Source organism: Lontra canadensis, unplaced genomic scaffold (genome assembly GCF_010015895.1).
Source record: "Lontra canadensis isolate GAN:19392208 unplaced genomic scaffold, GSC_riverotter_1.0 scaffold6, whole genome shotgun sequence".
In the NCBI taxonomy this organism is placed as follows: Eukaryota; Metazoa; Chordata; class Mammalia; order Carnivora; family Mustelidae; genus Lontra; species Lontra canadensis.
Window position 1 is genome coordinate 25,808,335 of NW_022631000.1, and position 27,121 is coordinate 25,835,455.

General features: G+C 34.7%; 1 protein-coding gene and 1 long non-coding RNA gene across 2 annotated transcripts; one reads left to right on the top strand and one right to left on the bottom strand.

The window, feature by feature from the left end:
* Nucleotides 1–7,364: 7,364 nt before the first annotated feature.
* On the bottom strand, nt 7,365–20,231 carry LOC116864649 (phospholipid scramblase family member 5). Its single transcript, XM_032852431.1, has 6 exons — nt 20,103–20,231; nt 15,609–15,651; nt 14,368–14,588; nt 12,008–12,169; nt 9,675–9,836; nt 7,365–7,464 (listed from the first exon to the last, which is right to left on the bottom strand). Coding segments are annotated over exons 2-6 (585 nt in total). The 5' UTR covers nt 15,610–15,651; nt 20,103–20,231; the 3' UTR covers nt 7,365–7,425.
* Nucleotides 20,232–23,162: 2,931 nt separating this feature from the next.
* Nucleotides 23,163–25,988, top strand: LOC116864650. Its single transcript, XR_004382056.1, has 3 exons — nt 23,163–23,666; nt 25,338–25,564; nt 25,897–25,988. It is a non-coding gene; the product is annotated as an uncharacterized LOC116864650 (long non-coding RNA).
* Nucleotides 25,989–27,121: the final 1,133 nt, after the last annotated feature.

Here is a 27,121-nt window from a genome sequence, read left to right on the forward strand (position 1 = left end):
GCATGTGTGAACTTGATATAGGTACCAAAATGAATACTGACATTATATTTGATTATGCTGAAATTAATTTTGCACAAGCAATTAAATGATAGACTAAAATAGCCTTTATCATTCATTGATACCAGGAAATATTTTCTGAATCTTTTATGTTTCACAAAGTTTTATAGAAATTACTCCAATAAAATTTAAACTTTTTTTCAGGTGTTTTTTTTCCCCCAGGTTTACCCATTACTTTCTTAATTGTTATATAGATTAGTAATACAGGTATCCACAAAGAGGACGCCAGAGTTATACTGTCAGGGAATGAAAGATTTTAAGTTGTTGTGTAGATGTAACTTTCCCAAACAGAGATAGCACATAGTGTTGAAGATATTACTGAGGCCTTAGGGTGATGACAACATTTCTCTCCTAGGTTTCTAAATTCTCTTTCTCTGTATTAAAAAAATTGTTCTTTGCCATTTCTTGTCGACTCATATTCTCACAATAGAAGGTAGCAAAAAATTAACGGCGCTGTGAAACTTGTAAGTTATTTAAAATTCCTGAGCATTAATTTCCAGACCTGTGCTTTTGTGCCTATAATAATCATTTTGTTGTGTTGTTGCATTGCAGTTAACTGAGAACTGAGTGTTAGAAGTTGAGCATATTATCTACAACATGCTCATTAATGTTAGCTTTTATATTTTCTTTTTTTTAAAAAAAGAATTTATTTATTTATTTGACAGACAGAGATCACAAGTAGGCAGAGAATCAGGCAGAGGGAGAGAGGGAAGCAGGCTCCCCGCTGAGGAGAGAGCCCTACATGGGGGTCAATCTCAGGACCCCAAGATCATGACCTGAGCTGAAGGCAGAGGCTTAACCCACTGATCCACCCAGGTGCCCATAGCTTTTATATTTTCATGAAACAAATCATTTAATCATGTTTAGTTGTATCCAAGAAAATAACACATTTTCATATTTTAAATATCTTATATTTCTATTGTAATTGATCATTAAAAACTTGATATTTATAATTAAGTGGAAAATGCCAAGGAAATGCATTTTCAATTACTTTGATAATGGTATTTGGCAGATAGACATAAAATACTGACTCAGTCAACAAAACCTAGTATGATTATCTCCTTTTCTTTGACAAGATTTTTACTTTATTTTTTCTCCTTAAAATAAGTCATAGGTTCCTTAAATTACATAAATTAAATTACTTAAATCTGTGATGCCTCAAATGAACCCCTGGACAGTTGGATAAGCTATAATACATGTCACAAAGTACAATGAGCATTTGTTTTTTGACCAAAAAAGTCATAGCATAAGAAATAAACAAAATCCATTTGCATTCAGCAAATTTTTATTAAAAAGTCCTCTTCTTTTAAGATAATACACAGATTCCAGATGTTAGAAGAAAAAATAAATAAATGTTTATAAAAGAAAAAAAAGAAAAAAATAAAAAAAGAAATGTTTATAAAATACATTAAATAAATAAAAGAAAAAATAAAACAGAAGAAAAAATAAAAGTTTATATAAAGAAAAATTGCTAAACTTGAGAACTCAAAATATTATAAACAATAGGTTCTTTCCCCCCTCATTTTAATAGCCAAACTACAGCAGAATGTTACAGTAAGAGTCAGTTGTGAAGTATTAGAATTTTATATCATTCACTATGCTTTATCATCATTTTGATACCAAACAACAAATCTAAATGTATATAAATAAACCTCAATGAACGAGAATTGTAGTGAACTGCTTTGTACACTGCTGGGCTATACTCTGATGCTTCCGATCACCTATCAAAACCTCTCTGTTGTAGGGAAATGCGTGTGACTTATCTAATGAGTTTTAATTTCCTTCCTCCAGGATGTATGGATAGGGAAGGATATTCAAGGTTTTTGTTTCTGTTTTGTTTTGTTTTTCTCCAGTACCTGTTGGATCACTCGGACTCAGTTCCTGAGTTCCATCTAGCTTGTAAATAATTTTTAATGCCACCAAAAGATGCTTTGGTCAAGGATAGACAAAACACATTGAGGAGAAGCTATTTCTTAGAATCATGATGTAGCACTACTATGGGAGGACAGTTGCAGCACAGCTGAGTGGGAAGGGGTGACCTCATTGCTCAGGAAGGGCCAGTCTCATTACATGCATCCTCAACTCATGGGGCCTCTTCATTCGTTTTTTTTTTTTTTTTAAGATTTTATTTATTTATTTTAGACCTAGAGAGAGATTGAGGTGTGGGCAGAGGGATAGGGACAAGCACACTCTGTGCTGAGAGTGGAGCCTGATGCAAGACTCAATCCCATGACTCTGGGATCATGACCTGAGCCAAAATCAAGAATCAGAGGCTTAACCAACTGAGCCACACAGGCGCCCCAGGGTCTCTTCATTCTTGATGATAATTACCCTATTTCTAACTCCTTTGTGTTTGTGCTGTGGTCTTGGTGTAGCATTTTTTCTTTCTTTCTTAAGCAACTCTACACTGAACATGGGGCTCAAACTCACAACCCCAAGATCAAGAGTCGCATGCTTCCCTGACTGAGCCAGCCAGGCCCCCTGCACTTGGCTTGGGATGTTCTCTTGGGTGTTCACTTCCTGACTTTGACCCCACCTGGCCAGGGGGCACACATTCATCTCATACATTGTTATCCACTCTCTAAGAGCTCTAATCTCTCACCCTAAATGCATTAAGTGCTTCCTCTTTTTGTGCCTTGATGTACATTCTTTTATCATTGCATCTGTAACACTGTATTGTACCAGTTACGGTGAATGGTGTGGCCATTCCTTTAGCTTCCCACAACAGAGACTGGGGCTGGGCAGAAATGGGGACTTATCCTTGATTTGTTAATACTCCTTACATCTCATGTCCAATCAAGTGCCAGGTTTTGTTAATTCCTCTTCTACACCTTGCCTTGCAAGGCTTTGTATGATCTAGCCCCTGGCCACTCATACCTTAGTTGCACAGGCTACCTGGATTTCTCAAAGTTGTTCTACAGGCTCTTGACTCTGAGCCCTTGAACTCACTTTTCCTTCTGCCTGGAACTCTGTTTTTCCACATATTCTAATGAATTGCTGCTCTTTATTCCCCTTTCTCTGCTCAAATGCAACAGTAGCTCCATTTTTCTCTATTTCTCTTTATTCTGAATTACTTTTCTTCATGAAAAAACTGATTGTTCATCATAGCAATGAGTAACAATCAAAACCAGTATTAAACTTGTTTAATCAGTGATTGATTCCAAAATTGCACACATGTATGAAAAAAATTCAGTAACATTCCCTGCAATCTACTTTTGAAAAAGTCAGGTAATCAGCCACAGCATTAGTCCAGCGAACATTTTTGAGAGTCAGCCAGTCAGAAACAGTCTTACTCTGGGAAACACATTTCTGTAGCTAAAGGTAACACTCCAGCTTCTATATCTCACACTTTTCCAAAACCCTGTATAAGCTTTCTCCTTTGCTTGTAAGCTATGTCTTATAAATTCAGCACTCCCATGCTCAAGCAAGCAATAAATTCACCTTACTGTTTTAGATACTGAGTGATGGCCTCTATCAGTATTTACGATCACCTACAATTACGTGGTATTTTTTGCTATCTGTTGGTTTATTGTCCATCTGTATTAGAATATAGGCTCCAAGAGGGCAGGCAACTTGTTGGCTGGAACTTCATGCTGGTGTCATGCCTAGTACATAACAACAACATCATAAATATTTGTTGAATGTATCTTTAGAGTAGGAATAATTGACACTTAGCATAGTATCTCCACTCTCTAATATAGCACCTAGTATATAGAAGGAACTCTGTAAAATATTAGTTAGTAAGTGAATGAATACACTCATTGACCATGCATGTTTTAAAGGATAGACAATTTTTTAGGGGTGTCCTTGAAGTAAACCAATAATTATTCAGATCTCTGTGGGTCTCTATATATGTCTTATATACTCATCTCTCTCTTCAGAAGTACGCTAGCTAAAAAAATGTCCACTGGCCTATTTGATATATTCTTTTGGAAGACTTAAAAGAATGACCCAATCAGTATGTTTAAATCTGCTCTTTATCCCCAAACCAGATCCTCTTCTTGTTATCTCTCCGTCAGTAAGTGGTGTAAGGCTAGAAATCCCCTTTCTTCCTCAAATCTTCAATTTCCACCCAGTATCAAATAATGGTGATTTTGTCCCCTAAATATATCTTGAATCTGCTCACTTCTTTCCCTTCATGTGAGTGCCACATGTCCTGGCTACCAATAGCTGTCACCTAAACTACTTTAGTAACCTACTATTTGGTTCATGAGCATCCTTTCCTACACTCTCCCCAATTTAATGTTAAATCAGTTAACTCTTTTCTTATGAACTTTCATCAGACGCTTTGCTGATGAGACAGAGGCTAGAGTCTTTCACACGGCTTCCAGGCCCTATTCATCCTCGTCTTGTACCATATTCCACCCCATTACCTAAACTTCAGTCACTGGCCTTCTTCAAGTCACATGAGATTGTCATGTCCTCCTCCTCCCCCATCATAGAACTTTTGCAAATGTTAGGACCTAAGCCAAACACATTCTTCCTTCTACTCCACTTATTCTTTGTATATTAAATCTCCATTACTCCCTCACAACCTGACCAAGTCAAATACCTCTGCCCTACTTAGCACCTTGTCCATCTCCTGTAAATACATATGTTTCAAGTCTAACCTTTGTGTATGCCATTTTTGGATTAATAATGATCTCTTTGAACTATAAACTCCACCAAATAAGGTGGTACTATATTTTTGGCATATGGGAGGGGGTCAGTAGATATTTATTAACTTGAAAGAAAGAAAGAAAGAAAGAAAGAAAAAGAAAGAAAGAAAGAAAGGCATTTGAAGCTGGCCACATCTTTCCTAGTACATCTCAGAGTAAACAGGGTTGGAGCCTGTGTTCTGAGAGGGTAGTGGGGCCAAGGGAAGTTAGTAAACCAGAAAACTATGATGTACAGAGGACCTTCCTCATTCTAGAACTACATTTTTTTTTTCCTGAAAATATTACCCAAGAGTGAAAGTCTTGCTAGTCTCTCATAGACTCATGTTTGGTGGGAAAGGAAAAAGAAAAAGAGTGCAGAAAACATGTAGAGATCAATTTCACTTTTAATGAGGAGGAGGAGATGGGATGGATCTTAATTTGTTGCAGTGGGCAATTCAGGAGCAAAGTACTACAGCAGGTTTTTGTTATATAATATATAATATAGCCAACTTTGAAATAAGTGCTATATTCTAAGAAAGATTTTTATCTTTAGGGAGTCTTGTTAGAAGTAGGCACTTTAAACTTTTTACTGATTTAGGATTCATTTCAATATTTTTTTAAATCCAAATGTTTGTCATGTTAAAATGCAGTATTTATATAAGTAGTGTTTTTCTTCTATTTTGCCCCACCATGAGAATGTCGAATGCTGCTGTTTTGACATAAATTACAAAAATCTTTTAGTTTAGAAATAAAAAGTATAAGAAGCTATGAATGCAGGTTCATCTTTAAGGAGAAAACTTGGGGAGGGGGAAAGATAGGGTGCCAGGCAAGCTTCCATATACTTCCCGATTTTCCTTTGTTTTTACTGCATTTTGTTCCCCTACCAGGAATTCATATGAAGTGTTGTAATAAGCCCTCAGAAAATGCTGGCTATTTTTCTCCATCTTATTAGTTAAGAAGTATCAGCTTTAAAAATGACACTTCCTTAGGTGGTTATGAATAAGTCACACACACATTAGTTAAAATAGATCAAGGGGAAGGAGAGGAATCACTGCAGTCACTGCTGCTCTCCAAAGTAACACATGGGAAAGCTGAGAAGGTTGAGAAAGACTATAGGACCAATTTACAGATGCATGGCTAGCATAGAGCAAAACTAGACACAAGACAACGTCTATTACACACAGGACTGCCATTTGCTTCTGTGACTGTACTGTTCCAACACTCAGGTCCTACCCGTGACACTGAAAGAATGGATGGGACCACCAAGAGAAAGACTAGGTTTGAAGCATAGTTATTTTTTTGGTGTCAGTGCTTATTAAACTATTCTGCTCTACCGGTGAACCTTTTACAGTTTGTTTCAGTGTGCCAATGAAGGGCATTCCCAGAAAAGGTGATTGTTTTCCTTTCCCTCTTCAACCTAGAGCCCTGACCCCAGGACTAAATTGCTATTTGCTGGCTGTCTTGGAACTTAACTGACACATACAGTGGTGTTTCTAGATGAGAGATTTCTAATTCCAAACAATTAACTTAGTAACAGATACTTGGAACACATTTCTGTAACCAAGTGGGGGATTGTGTGGAGTTTCTTTAAACATCCTTCTAAGTGGATAGAAATTTGGGTAGTATTTATATGACTCTAAATTAGAGTCCAAATGGCTACATGTTGCTTTGCTTAAAACAAGTCTGTTTCCTCATTTTGGAAAGGGAAAAACTATAATCATTCTTAAAAAGAAATTCTAAAAATTTCTTCTTGTGTGGGCTTTGGAATGAATAGATAACTAGATGTAGTTCTCTAGAGGACTCCAAAAACGTTAAAGCAGAAGGCATTAATTAATTGAGTTGACTATATGCCCTGACTTCTGCATTTGCCTCATGTGTTAAGGTTTTATTTGTTTGTTTTTGTTTGGTTATTTTTAAGTCACAGAATTGTGCATTTTTCAGAGCCTTACATCCCTTTCTTGACTGAACTCACTGTAAATAGATAAAGGTCCTGCTCTGTATCACTGCTTTTGCTAACTGAGAAGTCTCTTTTATATGCTTATTTAAATCTCTGGTGTGCATATGTGCTTACAGCATACTTTGGTTTGTATTGACTTCCTTTTGGAAATATTAGTTCCTTACCACTAGAACAAATTGATTTCATCTATCTCCCTCCTCATCTTTAAGCATATTACTTATCCAACTTTCAGCTTTTCTGATATAAAGTAAAAATGTCTCGCTACAAGAAGATTAATAAAGTCAAAAGTCTGCTTATGAAAAAATATTTTAGAAATCCAGTCCCTTTGATTAGTAACCAGCCTTAGTACCAGCAAAACTTCAAAGTGATCTCTAAACATTGAATTTTCATCAGTGATGCTGCAAGCCTTAGTTCTCATCTTTCATGCTTACCCATGCAATAACTTCTAAAGCATTAAAAAGAAGAATGACAATCTCTCAAAGCAACACAGTGCTCGGCCCAGTAATCTTGTCATTAGCTATCATGCATATACAACAAGATAATTGCTTCATTACATTATGCTTTAATAAATACAATGATTAACATTTGTTACCAAAAAAAGCAAATATGCAAACCATTTAGAAATGAAATCCAGAGCCCAAGGGATTTCTAGAAGAAAATGAAAAAGAGTTAGACAGCGTCAAATATAGACATCTTCAAAGGGAAAGAGATCATTTAAAGTTTACTTACTGAAATATGTTCTTGCATATTTTATTGTTTTTGTCATCTTGCTTGTTATAATCCAGCCAGTGAATGTTCAAAGAACATAAAATCCTACAAATAAATAAAGTGGATATGAGTACATTTACAGAAAGGCAACAATTAAGATCTGGAGTCTCACATGGAAGCTTTGATTATATAAAGCAATTATGTTTCCCAGAGGTGTTGCAGCAACTTGCGATTTAGCAGTAGGAGGAAAATAAAAAAGTTTTAAGCTCAACGATACTTTCTAGTTTTCAGAATACAAGCTACTTGGAAGTCTTATCTGAATCAGCAGGGTATCATCAGCCAAAATCTTGGGGGATCAAGACAGTTCAGGCTTTGCAGGACATTGTGTCAGTGCAGGACGTTGCAACAGACACTGACTTTTGAGCAAGTATTACATACATCATTATGGACTATGTGGTTTGTAACTAGGTAGTCATCTCAGAAGTACCGAAAACTATAACAGGAGGATTTTGAGAAGGGGGAGTTAGAGCTATGGGTTGTGGAATGGTAGCATCAAACTAGAGGAGACCAAACATTAGGTTAGTACTTGTGAATTTTGCTGTTTGGATCAGTGAATATTCTCTCATCAGCAGTTTTCCAAAGGTCTCTCTGTCAGCACAAGGTAACAAAATGGGGACAGCATTTAAAAATTAAAAATATAATTCTTCCTATCAAATTATATGTAGAAGTAGTAATTTATCTTGGAAATACATGTGAGAAATAGTTTTAAAAGCTATATTGCACCCCCCCCCAAAAAAAAGGGGAAAAAAGAAATGTCTGGGAACATTCATTATTCTCAGTAAGTATACTTCTCCCTGAGACAATGGAGTTAAAAATTTATTTTTTTGATGACTGGGCTGTTATCGGAATCAGAGCTTCTCCAATTTATAGTGCATAGCAAATTGTTGATAGTACATTTTTACCATCAGCCTGTTAGATAATACAAGTGGGTAGGGCAGATTAAAGATGATCTGTTTTTTAAATATAAACATTAACTGCAGAGCTTAATCAGAAAGGCCAAATTAAGGTGTTGGGAAAAGAGCCGTGTGTGTGTGTGTGTGTGTGTGTGTGTGTGTATGTGTGCACGTATGTTTGGAGGGATTGGTGTTGCAGTGGTGAATGATCAAAAATGGGAAAGGTGAGCAGGAAATGGAAAATTAAAAGCCCTGTCACCTGGATATAGAGGAGAATAGGAATGGAAGAAATATTAGGTCACAGGCAAGACTGACTGGAACTGGTTAGATTTATAGATGCAAATGGGAATTGAGGGTAAGTGACAACTTATTAAGTATAAAAACCTAGCACTACACATATATGAATTTTACCTTTTACTAGTGATAGGGAACCAATAAATTAAATTCCTGGAAAAATATATATTCTGTATTAAACTCTAAATATCTATCAGCAATGTCACTAGGGAATTATTTTTAGTTACTCTATTTCCCAAGAGTCTTTAGAAAAAGCTGACTAGATAGAGCCATTTTTTTCCTCCACAACAGCACACATTAACATAACCTTAAGATTTAGGATCCTAAAACAGGAACAACAAAATATGAGAGAAAGAATGTAGGTTTATTTTAAAATTCCATGACTTTTTGCAGAGCATTGACAGTGATACGCAATGAGGGAGATATTAGAGGAAAAATCATGAACAGGAGATGGCCAAGCATTTGGCACAGGTATCACTTGAATTCTGTTCTCCTATCACTAGTCTCCACATCAAGAAGAAAATATTTTTAATGGACTTTTAAGTTAGAAAAAAAGGGACAAAGACATAATATCTTTGTAATAATGGAAGCTGATACATATTAACTCACCCCACTGAATCCATGTGTCCATGTTCATATTGGAAGGGCAAGACAGCTGTACTTTTCACATTCTGAATGTCACTTAATTCATTGTTAAACAATGGAACAGTCCTGAACTTTACCCAGGATAAATAATGTGCTATTTACATATTTTTCAGTGAAAGCGAAAATGAGTGAAAAATATAAATTGAAATTGAAAGAGAAGGGTAACTAAGGTTTTGAAGAAACAATGAGTAGGATGTAACAGGGCACCAGTTCTTGAGGGAGAGGGTGTATGAGGGCCAGTGGAGAAGGGCTGCCTATTAGAAATGACTGAATTCTGACTTCTGAAGACTTGGTCCCAAACTAGCCTTCTATGCATAATCCTCCTTGGGGGTAAAAGTGATGCTATGTAAAATGAGATTGGCTCCATACTGATTAATAAGAAAAGGGAAATAAATCACTCATGCTCTTTAAGACCATACTTACAAAGAGAAAACAAGCACCTATCATCGCTGCTTTGACTGTTACATCTAGATCTGCAGGAACGTGAATTCCGAAGTTGTCAGCATTGGTGAAGACATCATTTACAAAACCTGACCAGTATTTCGAAATCTTCCCAATTGTAAGCTTTTCATTAATGGTCTTCACCTTTGAAAAGAAAATAAGAGATGTTAAATCTAAAAGTGAAACAAATGGTTTTAAGTATTTTTGCTTCAAGAGAGAGATGAATTATTTTATTTATCATCAGTGACAATTCCATGTCATTCATTCCTTTATATAAGCACAAGTTTGTAGACTTAATTTTATAGTTCACTCTTCAGGAATATTGCTTTTCTGACAATTGTCTAATTCATCCTAATTCCTTTTTTTTTTTTTTTTTTGCTTTTTGTATGCAGATTGAGAATATAATTTCTATAAATAATTAAGGCCAGGCTACCACAAGGTGGCAGCAGGTACATAGACTTAATTACATGGATTAATCTTGAAGATAATTCCATTACCCGCGGTCCAGATTTCAAACCTGAATTCTTCAATTATAAGAAAAAGAAAATATTTTTGATAAAGATTTTAGATAAGATTTTTAGAAGAAACTTCTAGGTATAATTTGTAAACTTTTTTAAAGAATATTTTGTTTATTTAGTTGACAGAGAGAGAGAGAGATCACAAGTAGGCAGAGAGGCAGGGAGGAAGCAGGCTCCCTGCTGAGCAGAGAGCACCGACGACTATGGGGAGCTCAATCCCAGGACTCTGAGATCATGACCTGAGCTGAAGGCAGAGGCCTTAACCCACTGAGCCACCCAGGCACCCCTAATTTGTAAACTTTTAAATTTTTATTGCTAAGATCTTATAACTACTAACATACTTAAATACTATCAGCCATTGCTTAATCTCATTTTTATGTTATACTAAATATTTACCAGGTCATTCCTTTATTACTAACTCCAAGTCCTATTTTTCACTAAAAAGGAAAAATCCTCTGGGCAAATATATCACACAGGAAATGCAGTTTGACATAAAAAATCTATAGTCCTTCTCAGCTAGAAGGCATCTACAATTAAACTTTATCAACTATTTTGCTTGCTCTGATTATCATGCAAAGGCTGAAAGTGATTCAGTATAAACTTTCACTTTCTGTATGGTGAGAGAAGATAGAACATAGAGAAAGTTACTTAGGACATTCATTACTACAAATACTAAAACGTTTAAAAAGTATTTTATTTATTTATGAGCAAGAGAGGATGAGAGTGAGGGATAACACAGCATTGGGAAGGGCAGAGGGAGAAAGAGAAGCAGATTCTCCACTGAGCAGGCAGCCTGACAGGGGCTCAGGCTCAATGTGGGGCTTGATCCCCGGACACTGGGATCAGGACCTGAGCAGAAAGCAGATGCTTAACTGACTGAGCCACCCATGCGTCCCAATAATAAAATTTTCAAGTCTTAGTCATAGGGCACATTTTTATCCTTTAGTTTTTGTTGTGTTTTGTTTTGTTTTGTTTTTTAATTTGAGAGGGAGAGCGCGCACGGGGAGGGAAAGAGAAAGGGACAAGGAGACTCCCCACTGAATGAGGAGCCTATCCTTAGTCTTAGGAAAGTCATGCTAAGTCCTTTTAGAGTGGAGTGGAGTTAGAACACCTCACTTTGCACAATTTACATCATATTCTGGGTGAACAGTGTTCCGTGAAGTCCCTCAAACTGAACGAAAGTCCTAGGTGGGATATACATGAATATGTAAAGAGAGAAGGAATGAATAGCAAACATACCCTTTAAATTCAATCTGCTTTGCCTAAAATGTATTTCTAGGAAAAGCAGTTAAGATAGCTCATATTCTTACAACCAAATTTGAAACTTCCTATTGTTTTTTTAACATTGCGTTTACACAAATACGTTTATGTAAGTGTAGATTATTTTACAAAATCAAGTTAGCAGGTCTTCTGGCCATAGCTTCTAAATTAGTGATATTTTAATGGAATGTGCTTTTTAGATGAGACCTGAACTGGGATATGTAACTACCAGAGCAACAGGAAAGAAGATATAATTTAGGGTGATTCTAAACTAAATGTATTTGCTTTGTACCATGGGTGCTATAATTCCACACACATCAAAAAGTTTTAGCATGTTTTTTAAAAAAAATTCTTAATATCTCTGAAATTATGAGTTATTATTGGCATGTAGAATATGGGCTTATTACATTATTTCACAAGTATATTGTCTTCTAAATTTATTTCAGAGATATTTCAGGATTTGAATATCTTAAAATTGAATTATGTTGCAAAAAATCAGGACCTAAGTGAAAACATCCTTCATTCTGTCATCCATACCTCAAAATCCACATCGCCAAAACAGCCACATGGTGCACAAGGACCAACAATCTTCAAAATATCTTCTTTGTTTGCATTTTGGATTGTGAATTTAGGCAGAAAGGGGTCCCACTTCTGTGCAACATAACCAACTATAGTACCAGGAGGGGCTTGGATTTCTAACTGTAAGAAGAGATAATAATAAAATAAGATTTTTCTAGGGTTATTGTATTTTAATTTTAAAGTGTCAATTTACTTCTAAACAGTAACTTTTATAAAATTATTTTTGTATTCTACAAACTATTCTGAATATCTGCTATAAGGAAACACAGCAGTGGATTTTTTTCCATTATTTTATAGAAACAAAGAAATTCACTCTGTAGATATGCTTGGCATTATTCATTGAAGGTCCATGTCTTTAATCTTTCTTCCCTGAAGAGAACCTATCCCAGAATTGTCTTCTGACCCTGGACGCTGGCTTCTTTGCCATTTTTGTTCTGAGTGTGGCAGTTGGTCAGGCACTGAAGCTGTTTCCCATGAGGTATTTCCAATCTACTCCCTCTCCTGTGTTGCCACAACACACATCTATTTTTATCCCTCACTTACCAATTATTAGCTATTCATGATTGTTTTCCCTTCAGGCTGTCAACTTCAAGCTTCTCTGTGTTCAATTAAAAACAAATGCTTCCTGTGAAGGTACTGTTTTACATTCCAGTTTGATTCCTGTTTCACTTCTTCCAAAGCATTACAGACTAACAATTGCATTTTCAGGCTTTACTTTAGTATTTTACCCCATTACCTTCATTTCCTTAATTTCTTTATTTTTCATCATATTGTACTTCAACGTATTTATATAGTCAAATCAAATCCATTGTGAAATAAACTAGAGGTGGGTAAAAATAATGAAAATTGTTTGCTTTTAAATCAAACCAACTCTTATAATCTGTTTACCTTTTGCCTTTTTTTAATTTAAGTTCATAGTCTTATGTGTATGCCTTTAGTGTTCTTGGATCACCAGAGGTGGTTTCAATGAGAGTGCTTAGAATTATGTAGATCTGACTGGTTAAATCACTAAGTTGTACAGCTGATGGTAATGTAACATTGTGTGTCAATTATACTTAAATTAAAAAAAAAAACACTGAAAAGAAAGAATTATATAGATTTGTTCTGGGGTCAATTTTAAAATAACTGGTTTGATTTTGACCACATTTTTAAAAATTATTAATGGGTATCAAGGTACATCTTTTCATTTATGTGACATTTGGCTACTATAAAATAAAACATCAATTATCAGAAAGTTTCAAACAGATATATTATACTGACCATACCATCTTAGAGCATATTAAATCTTAAATATCCTCAGTAGGAGGATGAAGATTTGAACTCCATGTATGACTACCTTCTCCATTTTATCACTTAACCAGGCAACTGCCTATAAATAGTTGGAGGATTAGTTTCAATATGTATTGCTAGAAACTTCCTCAATTCACCCCCATTCATATTAATATTTATTTCTCATCATGCCAAGTAGAATACCTAAACATAGGTCGTCAATAGAAAAACTGTTTTTTTTTCCTTTTTTTTTTTTTTTGAGAAACTGGGGTTTGAATAAGGACAGTGGATCAAGCCCCATACATGATATTTCAATGACGTGTAAGTTACTTCCAATGTCTAAGCCCCAGTTTTCTCAGTTGCTAAATGTGGAGAGTAAAATGTATTCTTCTAGCTCATACAGATGTTATGATATCAAGAGATTAAGGTAAGTGAATGTTCCATATTGACTTAACTGCATTATGTCAATGAAAGCTATTATTGTAGATCTATTAGATAATGATGAAAATCTATTATATATTAAAATAATTAAATGATTCCCTTCAGAACAATAACATAGCCTTTGTTCCCGTTCGAAGTTTGTCATAAATGGCTGAATGGGATGGGAGATTCTGTATGAAAAGTAATACCTAACCAAGAGAACACCTTGGAAGGGTTTGGTATTACTCAGCCCTTTCTGAACTTTGCTACAGTCAGAGAATGCAAAGGGTAGATTTGCTTAATGGTGGATCTCATAGATATTATAATTGTGTGCCTAATAGAGAGATTCAAGAGGATGTGTCCTATTTGCGTGACACATTAGCTGTCTTTTCCCATTCACCAGAAGCCACTAGAGGTTTTGGTTGGAAACAAAACAAAACAAAAGAAAACAAAAACAAGCTAGTGAATCACCAATTCCTTCAGCTATTCTGCTCCTAAAGGAGCAACCTACTAAATCTAACAATCCCGAGGTGAATTGCCTCACAGCTCCAGATGGATGTCATGTATTAAATAATTCTTAATCTTTTCAAACGTAGAAAAATAAAAGTACACGTCCAGCCATGACTAACCTCTTGCAGGTAGCAAGGGCACCAGCAGCTGTTACACCTCAAAGGCCTGTTTACTGTAATCACCTCCCGACCTGAGTTATCCGTGATCTTTAGAGTGCAAGATCGCAGCGTGGAACAGAAGGTACGATTAAAGCAGATGCTTTCCTCCACTGCAAAATAAATTCTTTGTCCCAGGCTGTTTTTAATCTCATATTTGTTGGAAGTCTCAGTGCCAAGTATCACTAAGGGAGGAAAAAATAATTCATGAAAACAATGCTATTGCCTAGTATCAAATCTTTAAATAAGAAAAGAAAACGGAGTCACTGACTAATTATTAAGTGTATGGTATCTTCTTCACGCAAATCTATTTCCATGCTCTAAAATTTGAGGGCTTAGCTATGGAAATCAAAGTACTGAGAACAAAGCTGTGCAATGATTAAATTTTGATTCCAGATATATGACCTACTTGAAACACATAGTGCCGCTTTTCAACTGAAAAAGTCTGAAAAGAATCGAATCCTGAAATGATCCTTCTATCATTGCTGTGGAATTTACTGGGACAACTCACAGCATAGTAATGGTTTTGTTTTAGGATCTATTTGGCTGTATATCTACAGCTGCGTGCCATCCTGCCATCTGCTTATTACAATTTTGACATATTCTATTTTATGTATAGAATATTAAGAATAAAAAATACTCAAGCAATCTGTATTCGGTTAGTCATCATTGTAAATCTGTATATTGTTAAATAACAAGCCATTTGATGAATCACTGATTCAAAGATAAAACATTGGATTTTGTTCGATGGGTTTCTGTTATTTATTTATTTTTGGTTTTGTTTCAAGTTTTTATTTAAATTCCAGTTAGTTAATATGCAGTGTAATATTAGTTCCAGGAGTAGAATGGGTTTTTGTTACTTAGTTTCAAGCTTGATTTCCATTTCTGAAATTACTAAAAAAATAAATTATTAAGAAGCATGGAAATGATCAAACATCTTTTATTATTTTAAAATAAAATTAATGTTAGATCCCTGATAACAATATTACTAAGGACTTGGAGAGTTTTGTGATTTTATGTTTATCTGTATCGGACTAACAATTTGCTTTCCAATATTTATTTTAAAAAGTAGACCTACTGATCTTTTTAATTTAATTTTATCAACATTTAACTTAATTGTTTATGACGTATTTAAATGTAACAAAATTTCTGAAGCCTAAAATATTTTTAACAGTTTTAATAAGTATAGAATATAATATACTTACTTCCAAGAAGCTCCACCTGCTGGTGTATAATTATCAGGTCTAACTGTAAAGAATGACATAAAGGAAATAAAAAGCATTACATCAAACTTTGAAAACCTTTGGAGATATTACTATCAACCTATTTACCACATGAAATTCTGTAATTTTCATGTTCTCTACTAGGAAGTAGTTGAACACAGCTGACATTTTATAATGAAAACGGTATCTTTTGTATTCAAGTAAAAATAAAAAAAATTACAAGAGTTCTGAAAATTCCAAGGCAGAATTGCCCAGAATAAGAATAAGAACTGTGGTTAACTCTGTGTTCTTTCTGTGATAAAGGGATAAAAGAATAACTATTGGAAATAATACTTGAAGATGTTTAAGCAGTCTCTAAATAATAATGCCTAAAAGTTTTTTAAACTCATTTTTTTAAAATCATTTTTTTAAGCAATCGTCTGAATGTGTGGCCTCCCCTCTCCACCCTGCCTAAATCCTCTTTCACTCTCAACTCATTCCTCACAGAAATAAAATGTCTTTGTTAAAGCTGAGAGAGATCCTTCTATAAATTGTTCTCACTCATACCTTCCTCTGGATGAGAAAAAAAACAACCACAAGAAATCCTATTGATGCCTACAAAATATCCATTTAAGCAGAATAAGTTTTGCCACTAACAGCTGATGTAATAAAATCTGCTTTATGTAATTAAAAATGAAGTTAGCTTACAGAAATAAAGTAACCATAGATAGTTAAGAAATGACTATATTTAAAAGTATACAATGCAAATATTTAAAGGAAATATTAAAATATGTTCTTGGAATGAATTTTATTTTTCGCTAAGGTAAATTCACGAACCATGAAGACCATTGTCTTCTCCAACACTTCATGTTCTATTTTGCCTCTGAATTTTACTTTATTCTCCCTTAACATTAATAAACTCCCTGGTTACCATTTAACTGAAATGTCATTAGTAATATTTGGTATTGATTGGGCATCACAAACCCAGAAAATCTGAAGTTACATTACTTCCTATATTCTCCCTGTATATCCTGAGGTGTAGGTAAAACTAATCCCTCATCCTCTATTTAAATCTTATTATTCTTAAATGAGCTCATGTAGCCTTTTTTTTTAAAGGTTCACAAAAAATATTTTCCATAAATAATTTATGATTTAAGAGGTTCTAAAACCTATTTTAACAATAATGGCAATTTTTGAATATTAGAATCAATCTTTTGTAATGTATTATTGTTAGTTCTGTTCTCTTTTGAGGGAAATGGAGAGAAGAGAAAAGTTCAAAAAGGATATCCACGATTATTTAGCGGTGGGTCCGTTAGAGGTAACTTAGGTATGGAGAAGAACTATGGGGGCAAGACTGAAGTTTGAATCCGAGAACTTTAATGTTAGTGGCATTGATCGAGTTTTAGTCTTGAAATTTAGAGACTATCAATTGAGATCCACTGCACATTGGAAAGGAAAGTCGTACCCCTCTGCTTTTTAATAATAGTAGCTGTTTATTTAGTGGCTACCAGGAGGTAGTCACTGTGGTAGATATTTTGACATAGTGTTTGATTTAATCCTCATAAAAACTCAGAGAGGTAGACATCATTACATTTTATCCATGAAGAAACAATCCCAGAGGGAGTAAGTAGTCGGCCAGGACCGCAGAGCTTGCAAAATTGTTGGGCAGGATTTAGACACAGATCTTACTGCCTGCCACCCATTTTGATGTGCTTTCTACTCTGTTGTTGTTTTGGCATCACTAACCTAATCTTAGGAACTAGGATAAACAATTCTTAAGTGGTACTGTGGAACTTCTGAGTACCTTTTCTTCCTAGTTTGTCTACCCTTATACATGCCCCAATCTCTGTGATAATATTTGATTTGATCTATCTCTGTGAGCAAAGCCCCTGGATTTGAGGGTCTTGTTTTGTTCTTGCAGTTTCCTTTAAGTAGTCCTGGGCACTTCTAAACTATGGTCCAAATGAGTCCTTTCCATCCTTGGCTATTAAATAATGGGCTAGGAGTTGTTGGCAACTTTAGACAGATTGGATCATATATTCAAGTATCAGGGCAAGTAAAGTGCTGAAGTATGAAAACCATAGAGTGAAAATCTAATGAAAGCTTTGGATATATAGCTTAAGAATAAATTCTCATATATAATTTATCAGGTTTACAGGTATCAGTGATTCCATTAAATATATGTACTTCAAAATAAATTGGATCTACACATGTGTCTTTGTAGAATTTAACTCACTACTCCTACCTCCAGGTAGGTGACTAAATTCTAATAATTATCATTTGACACTAATAGGATAAAATGATATTGACTTATGAATATGTTAATCCAGAGAGAGAATCTCTAGTTTATTCTTAGGTTTAGCTCTATATGAATGGTGTAAATATACACGCACATACATACACACATATAATTTCATATATATGTATATTGCATACATATTTACATATATATACATATATACATGTGTGTATATGTATTTATGTTTATATACATACCTGAAGTTTTATTTTCAAATTATTAATGGAAATAAGATTTTTATTAGTCATAGGATGGACTTGATTAAAGGAAAATAAATGAGTTTTTACATTTTAACTTTGATTTTTTTAATTTAGAAGGATTTTTTTGTATATTTTGTATATTTTCCTGTTTATTGAGGATGTACTATTTTCAAATATTCATGATTTTATTTCATTCTTATGGTTTTTAGATAAAATTTAACACAAAATTCATTTTATCTGTATCTATATCTATATATCTATATCTATATCTATATCTATCTATCTTACAGACTTGTGGTATAAAACATTCAAAATGCTCATTTATCCTGTTATAAGTACACTGCTTTAAAGTAAGCAAGTATTCTTTGAGGATAAGGTGAATAAATTACCCTTCCCTTTGAAATAAACTGTCCACCAATTTGTGGCCTATTCTTATTTTCTGGAAAAGATTACCAAAGGTATATGTCTGGAAAATTGACTTCATTTTAGAACTGAAGCCAATGGGTTCATATCTCTATTTATGGAACGTAAAAAAAGAAATGTATTCATGTCAAGCATCTGGCTCCGGGTGTGTCATCATTCATGGATGGAAGAAGAATATGTGATGACCATATGTGATCATCAAACCTCAGCCCTCTGGCACTGGTATATCACTTTTATACTTGGCAAAACCTTGTCTGACAACATTCCCAAACAGCTTGCAGCAGTTAATCAACTCTAGTCAGCTGTTACAGCTGATCCTTTCTGCAGATGGAAGATGGTAGCTTAGCTTTTCCAGCTCTTTTACATATCTCCCTGAGCTCTCCAGTCTCTGAAGTACATTTGTCTGCCAGTGGGTTTCTGGAGAAGGCATCTGCAATTATAAACGTTTTCCCAGGAACATATGCTGCTTGCAGCTTAAACCCTATCCGGCATAACAGAAATCTCTGGTACCTTAAGGGAATTAACACAGAGATTTGATTTTGATAAAGGAGATAGACTTTATAGTTTGAAAGAATGCCAAAGAAGCTGAAAATAGCAGCAGATGTGCTGACATCTCAATATTAGCGTATTTCTAATCTTTTGCAGGATAAAATAGAAAAGCAACATATATATATGTATGTATATGTATACATATATATGTATGTATATGTATACATATATATGTATATATATGTATACATATACATACATATATATATATATTTGGCTCTTTATGTGCCACATAATTCAGATGATGGTATTTCTTGATTGATTTATTATAAGGATTGAATCACTGCTCACGCTCCAATGACTATATCTAATACTAATATAATCTTTTAAGCAAATCAGCCTGGAGAAGCAACAGTATAAAAGACAATGATGTTAACTTGGTAATTTGCTTTCCCTTGCCTTTATAGCTACCTTTTGAGATTCAGTTGAAGACGCTGAGTTCTCAGATCATTACTGACGTCTCTCCTGTGTACTTAGATCCTTAACAACCTTTCTCTCCTCTACGCACCTGCACACATTATGATGGTGTGTTTATCTGGCTTTAGTACATAGCCTTGCACTTTTTGTCAACATTTTTTGCAAGCCGATTAGGTTGCAGAATGTTTAGGTGAGAGGACCTAGGTTTTATGCTTTTTATATGTCTTGATGATAGCAAGTACTCAGTAAATATTCTTTAATTAAATAGCTGTAGGTCACTAGATGTGTCGGACAATTCCTTGAGGATACATTTGCTTATACCTTGAGCCATGAGCAGAAGGAGGATAAATGTGCTAAACAGCTCCATCAAAAATGTTTAGTGTCATCACTCTGCCAAATAAATAAGGATAATAGAAGTGGGAATAAAAAAGAATACATTTGTTTCTAAATAATAGAGATAACTTTTTTCATAATTTCATAATTTATACTGCTTTTCTCATTTTGGTAAGTGATTTGTTGAAGTTCTTCAACTGTGGTTGAAAAGCAAGAAACCAAGTCTGTATTCATTTTAAGGGGTGAACGTGTGTAGAAATAAAGAGATAAAAACACCTGGCTTAAATATTCTAGACCAGGAGGGAGACTGCCTGGTGGAGGGAGAACTGGCTGCCACACTTGGTTCCCTGGGTTGGGAAGTGAGACCTGAAAATTGTGGTCAGGGTCTGGAGCTCCAGGAAGAAAGCCAGGCAAACCTCTACTTCTTTGGTTCTGCGCATCTGCAAGAGAATGAAAATCTCAGCCCATGTTTAAATTTAGGCCATTTCATTTTTTTCTCATAGTATTTGTTACTTTTGAATTCAGAGGGTCAATGATCTCCTGAATTTTCCCTACTCACTGTTGCCTTCACTTAACTCCTAAGCCAGAGAAAAAGGAATGCGGAAGACAGCTGATAGAAGTTATATGAAAATATTGGATAATTCAGGCAAAATAAATGATTCTACAAAAATATATTTTTTGAAAGCAAGTTAAACTGTTCAAAGAGCTAAAAAATTATAAGCTCCAAAAGAAAAATAAATGGTAAAAAGAACTAGATATTCTCTACTCATAAAAAGATAAACATAGATACCAGTTTTGAAGCATAATTACCAGTTTCAAGGCATATTCTCCCTTCCTCAGATACTTATGAGGGTACCTTGTAATTGCTGAGAATATTTTGTCTCTTTTTATCAATCCTACTGCTGTGTCTAGGTTTAATTCAGTGGTCCTTACTCTACCACAGACCAGGCTCTACCACAACCACCTGGAAGGCTTGTTAAAAGACAGATTCCTGGGCCCCACTCCAGAGTTTCTGATTCAGGAGTTGGCAGGAGTGAGGCTTCAGAATTTGCATGTCTCTTAAGTTCCCAGATTAGCTAATGCTGCTTCTCTGACCATATACTTTGAGAACTAATGGGTTAATTCTACATACTAGCAGAACATTCAAACTAATTTATGAGCTTAAGGGCAGTATAATATCTAATGAAGCTTTGATTTCCCAATATTTTGTATAAAAACATCCAAATACTTTTGACAGTGTGAATCCCTTTGTAGCTTACTTAATATTACAAACAAGAAAATATTTACAGAATTCTAAAATGTTTGGTTTTGATTTTAAATCACCTGTTTTCTATATTATTTCCAGGTAAAAATGTTCTAATTCCACTTATCTGCTAGATTAAAATGTAGATATTTGCTATTTATCCTGCATTAGTCTGGAAACTGTAGTATTGTGCATAAGATGTAATAATGTGTGGAAAAATCTGTTTTTAAAAAATCATAAATTACTGTCTTTTTACTATCACTTTTCTTTTTTCTTTTTGCATGATTGCCTTCTAGACTTCTCCCTCATTAGATACCATTTTTTTTCAAAGACTATCAGAGTTCTTATTCCTCATCTTTATTAATCCATAAATTATTGGAGTTCTCATAGTTGCATTCATTTAGTTTGATAATACTATGCTGTCTTAGATTGAGTGTAGGTATGGGTCAAGATCTGTGATAGGTATTTTCAAATATTAGAGGGGCCATTATGAAAACAATTCATACTATTCTAAAGACATATGAATGGGAAGGACAAGAAAAAGGGTCTGCTATAAGGAGTTTATAACAGCTGCACAGAGATTTGAGTAAGTACTCTCATTGTACTTATACTAAAGTTGGAGTGACATCTATATAATTCACAGTAGATTAGAATGGATTATTTCTCCCGAATTCATGTAAGTTGTGTGTATGTGGGGGTGTATTTTTCAGAATTTTTAAATCTCTAAAAAATAAATTTGAAGAAAGGACTGAGTTTCCTTTGGTGATAGTAAATTCCCCACTATTAAGAGAATTCAAGCATAGCCTGAATGAGTTCTTGGAGAGGGATTAAAAAAAAAAAAAGCCAGAACAAACTGGTGAAGGAACATGGGCATCCAAGTAATGGTCCTTTGGACCTTGACATAAACCATTTGCAGTAATAATCAGCTCATAAAGTTTGTGTATACATGTAGTGTTAATGAGAAACAATTGCCAGGTGATTCATTTATTTATTTAACCTTGAGGTGGTAGGAATGGATGAAGACAGGTGTTTAAGTTTGTATTGGTCTGTGACATTTAGAATTTGGACACGCTTTAGTGTTACGACCATAGGGAAAAAAACTCGTCATTTGGCCTCATTAAAATAGAGCTCCATATAGGGGCGCTTGGGTGGCTCAGTTGGTTAAGCTGCTGTCTCTTCTGCGTGTGCTATGATCTCAGGGTTTGGGATCAAACCCCACGTTGGGGCTCTGTGCTCAGGAGGGAGTTTGCTTCAGGACTCTCCCTCCCTCTGCCTCCCCCCACCCCGCCTTGCTCTCTCTCTCTAAAATAAGTAAATCTATAAATAACTAGATAACTAGTTATAAATAACTAGATAAATAAAATAGAGTTCCACACCAATATTAGCAGTTTGCTTCCCCACAGGACCCATCCTGAACTTCTCAGATCTGGGCAGACAAAAAGCATAGGGGCTCAAGTATTCTTCTTCTTGGAGAAGTGGAGAAGGTGCCCTGAACAGAACCTCCATCAGCAAACTGGGGAGGAAGACTGTGTAACACCATGTCTAATTTGGGAGAGGACCCAAACGGCAAGGTTAACTGGAAACAGTATCATGGAACAAACAATCCTTTCTTTAGCTTAGTGCCAAAAGCACTGTTGTCATTGACTTTCAGAGAAAAATAGAGGCCAATTTATGATCTAGAGAAAACCAGTTCATAATGATAAAATTTAGGATAGAAGTTCATCCTGGCTGTGAAGGTGTATGACTGTTGACCAAAAAGGGGACTTTATGAGATGCAGAAATGTTCTATATCGTAATTTTGTTGGTGGTTACACAAGCGCACCCTTGTTTTAAAAAATCATGAACCTAAGTTTGATGCTCTTTATGCAGTGGACTGTATGCATGTTATCCTTCAAATAAAAAAAAAAAACACATACTGGGATCGATGTCTAATATTAGCTGGCAAAAGACCATTAGATTCTCCCTCGTCAATTGTGTTGTTAGAAAGATTAGCAAATTACTTCACTTCTATCTTGTAAGCTATATCTGCTGTGACAAAATGCAGATTATTGAGTGTCTTGCAAGTGGCTCTACATTCTGGACACAGGTTTGGGTCCTTAGATCTCAAAGCAGGTCAAGAAGCAGTGATGCACTGGGGGCCCAGGGTGGATCATGTCAAAAGTCTGACTGGAGTCTCAGCCGGAAACTCTTGTCACCATGGTGACATCACTTGCTTCCTTTTCTGAGATTTCAGTTCATATTGGAACAGCTTTTAAAGATGGCTTCTGTTCAGTTTAGATCATCCTGGAAACTCCCGTCTTTCTCAAACTTAAAATTTGGGATGAACTTGTTCTTCAATTGTGTTTATTTATACTAAATCAGGGGACTTCAGACCACACAAGTGTTTCTTCACTTCTAATGGCATCCAGTATTCAGACTGTGCTCTGGTTTAGTGTTGCTGATTCAACTGCCCACAAAATGTGTGAACTATCCAATGACTCTGTATTCCCTGGGAAATAATAATTGCCGCCATCATTCATGAGGCAGAAGACTTTCATGATGTTATGAATGAGGTCCTGCAACATATTTGAAGAAAACTGTCTACCAAAATGTTTTAGGTAAATAATTGATGATAGTCTGATTTGCCCTCTCAAACCAGATTTCTGATTCAAAAGGGAGCTTTGCTTTCATTTCCTTTAAATAGAATAGAGTCTCTAACAGATGTTTTGCCCACTTCATGTGCTAAATAATTTGAGTAGGTTGCAGGAGTATTAGTTTTCCACCTGAAGTTTTGCCTCTAAGTTTAGTGGTGAGTTTTTATCATTACCGAACATCACTGCTTTTTTTGGTAGATTAATCATATTTTGATCTTACTATGCTTTCCAGTCACAAGTTTCTTCAAAGACTCAGACCACCAGTTAAAGAAGGAACGCCTTTGAATTTCTATCTGGCTTTGAATTTCTATCTACTCTTTTAAAAATGTATAACTAGCTTATAAATATTTCACGTACTCAGCAACTCTTTACCTTACAGGCTACGGTTGTTGCTATAACTCTTATATAGTGAAGAAGTGTTTCGGACTAAGTGTTGGTGTCAGTCTTAAATGAAAGAAAAGGCTTGTCAAGACTTTTTTTGTTCGCTTTCAAATATAAAAACGAGGTACATGTATTAAAATTCATGATTTTTTTGTTTCATGTCGATAGTTTACAATTTGTTTCAGCTTTCTCCATGATACTCAGGGACTGGTGTACATTAAATGTTGAAGGAAAATGAAAAGATTACCTCCTTTGTTCCATATTAAATAGCATCCCAAAGTGTGTTTTGATAAAGAAAGCAAATAAGCATATATACTTCTTTGAAAGCTTCATTAAATTAGTGGTGGATTTTTTTGTTGGACTCTATTATCCTATTTGTAATTAGGTTAAAAGGTTTCTGCCAATTATACTAATCATAATTCTTCATGCTTAAACTTTTATTACAGGCTAGAGTTTAATGGTTTGCTCTGATAATGGAATGAAACACATTATAATCCCATTTTTATAAATTTCACAAGTGTTTTTAGTGAGATTGAAACTTATTGCCATCAAAAACAACCATATCTCTTGTCTTTTGAGAAGTTGTTTAAAGTAAGACAGAACTAATGATATTTATGCAGTTTTAGGAATTTGAGGGAAAAATTCCCAGCTTCCTGTCCAACAAAGTCCCCAATTAATCTTACTTAGATTAGTTATTTTCTGTTTGCTTTTTAATATATTATTTACTGTCAAAGAATTTTGGGAGTTTTTTTTCATAATTCAGTAATATTTACTTCTAGTCCATTAAATTATTAGAATTTACCAGCAACACATATTGAATTCTTTGTAAGTGGCTATATCACAACAAGTGGGGAATTTAAAAATACCGAACTGTATTTTAACACTTTTTAACTTATGTGTGAAAAGTTTTCTTCAAATCCCTTTAAACTTGGAATATCAACCTGTCCTTGTGTTTGGTATTAAATACTGCCCTTCTAAATTCTGCTATGCAGCTTTTCTTATTAATTCACTAGATTTATATTCATGATAACTAAAACATTGTTTTTATCTTTACTTTTACCTTCAATCAGATAGTGTTTCTTTTTTAATTTAATGGAACATTTTCCTTGAAGTTAAAAATTCCAGTCTTCAAAATTGATAAATGACAGATTTCAAAGTGTCAACCTCACTGATTATAAAATCCCTACAACTGAGTACTTTTAGTCATAAATAAGGAAAAATTTATTAGCTAACTATATTTACTCTTACCTTTAGAGGCCATGAAGATGTTTGAGTCACTTCTTCAAAGGCAGCTGGGTTAAAAGAAAAGGCTTTTCTTGTTGCAGCAAGGAGAAAAAACACAGCATGCATAAAAACTTCAGAAGGTGTCTGTCTACTTCATGTCAGCTTACAAATAACAGAGGAAGTGAGTGCCGTACTGAATCCAGAGTGATGTATTTTATCACTTCGGACAACAGGGGGAGACGAAGCTATCAGCAAAGGTAAACGCTACTCAAATCATCATACTCTTGATGTCTGAAGGAACAATATGAAAATAATAAAAAGAGGAAAGGAAAATATGCAATACTCATTTTAAGAGTCTTGTATTCATGTAGTTACTGTTTTCTTAATATTTCTTTGAATGAATATATATATATATATATATATGCCCTTGCTTTCACTATTATATCAGAAATACTCTATTTTTCTAGTTTCTAGAAATCTCCTGGGCCAGAGTCTATGATACATTATTCCAACCTCTGTAAGTTTCTGACAGTTATAAACACAATATTTTATATTTTGAAAATGAGCTTTAATATTATTTCTCTCTCAGGATTTCTTCACATTCTCTCCCCCAAAAGCAAAGAAGCAAGAAGAGAATTATTCCTTGTGATTTGTGTAATAAGTAAATCTATAATTTCATTTTTAATTAAATTTGTTCAGTCAGAGACATATGAAAATACAAACCTTCAATAACCTCAGAAAGTTAATGGAAAGATACAGGTGATATTTAACTACAATTGTATACTGGGGGGGAAGAGAAAGCATTATTGCCTTGACTCGACAGCTCATCTTCCTAAATGCAGGTGACCAGGTAGCCATGGAGATTTTGCTTCTAAGACAATTGCCCTGGATGGCATGATTTGCAAAGGTTGAACTTTCGAGATACGCTGCATTATAAGTAACACTGTCTACTTCTAAAAATAGCTAAGTGACCTGATAAGCCATAGAGCATGATGAAAAATTGTAGTCAGCCTCACAGCTTGTTGACAGCCAAAAGTTTATGTTCTTATTGGCAAAGAGATATTTCTTTTTATTGTTGTGGCTGTTTAGAAGTATTTGGGGTTGAAGAACTGCCATTACCTGACTTGTCATTTTGCAGAAAAGGTGAATAAATATAATTATTTGTTAAAGATTTCTTTATTTGAGAGAGAGAGAGAGAGAGAGAACGCACACTGTCAAGCAGACTCCCAGCTGAGAGGGGCTAGGTCTCAAGACCCAGGGATCATGACCTAAGACAAAATCAAGAGTTGGAGGCTAAATTGACTGAGGCACCCAAGTGTCCCAATATGATTAGTATTTTAATTAAATTATATGTTTCCTAGATTTCTTACTATTTTTTATGGGCATTTGAAGAAACATTATTCCAAAGAAACTAAGTTGCTTTAACACTATCAAACTTGGTATTTTAATTTATGGCCATAATGGACAAATTAAATTTGATTTTCCATAGAGCACCATTTTGGAATGAGAATCTGAGTGAATTAAACATGTATTTTGGCCTGTACAGCCAACCATCCATGTATGTGGATATGGCCATATGACTGACTCCTGGAATCTTTCAATATTTAACCGGTAAGGAAGAACTTCCAGGTCATTTAACCTGGTGTAGTGTAGGGACTGCCCATTTCTTTCTTCACTCTTTCTCTCTCTGTCCTCCCCAAAACAGCACAGACACTGTTTTTTCTTTCCAAAGGCCCAGCATTTAACCAAATGTTAAAAGGGAGTGGTTAAAAGCAAATGTAACTTCATGTATTATAATGAATTTTAGAAAACAT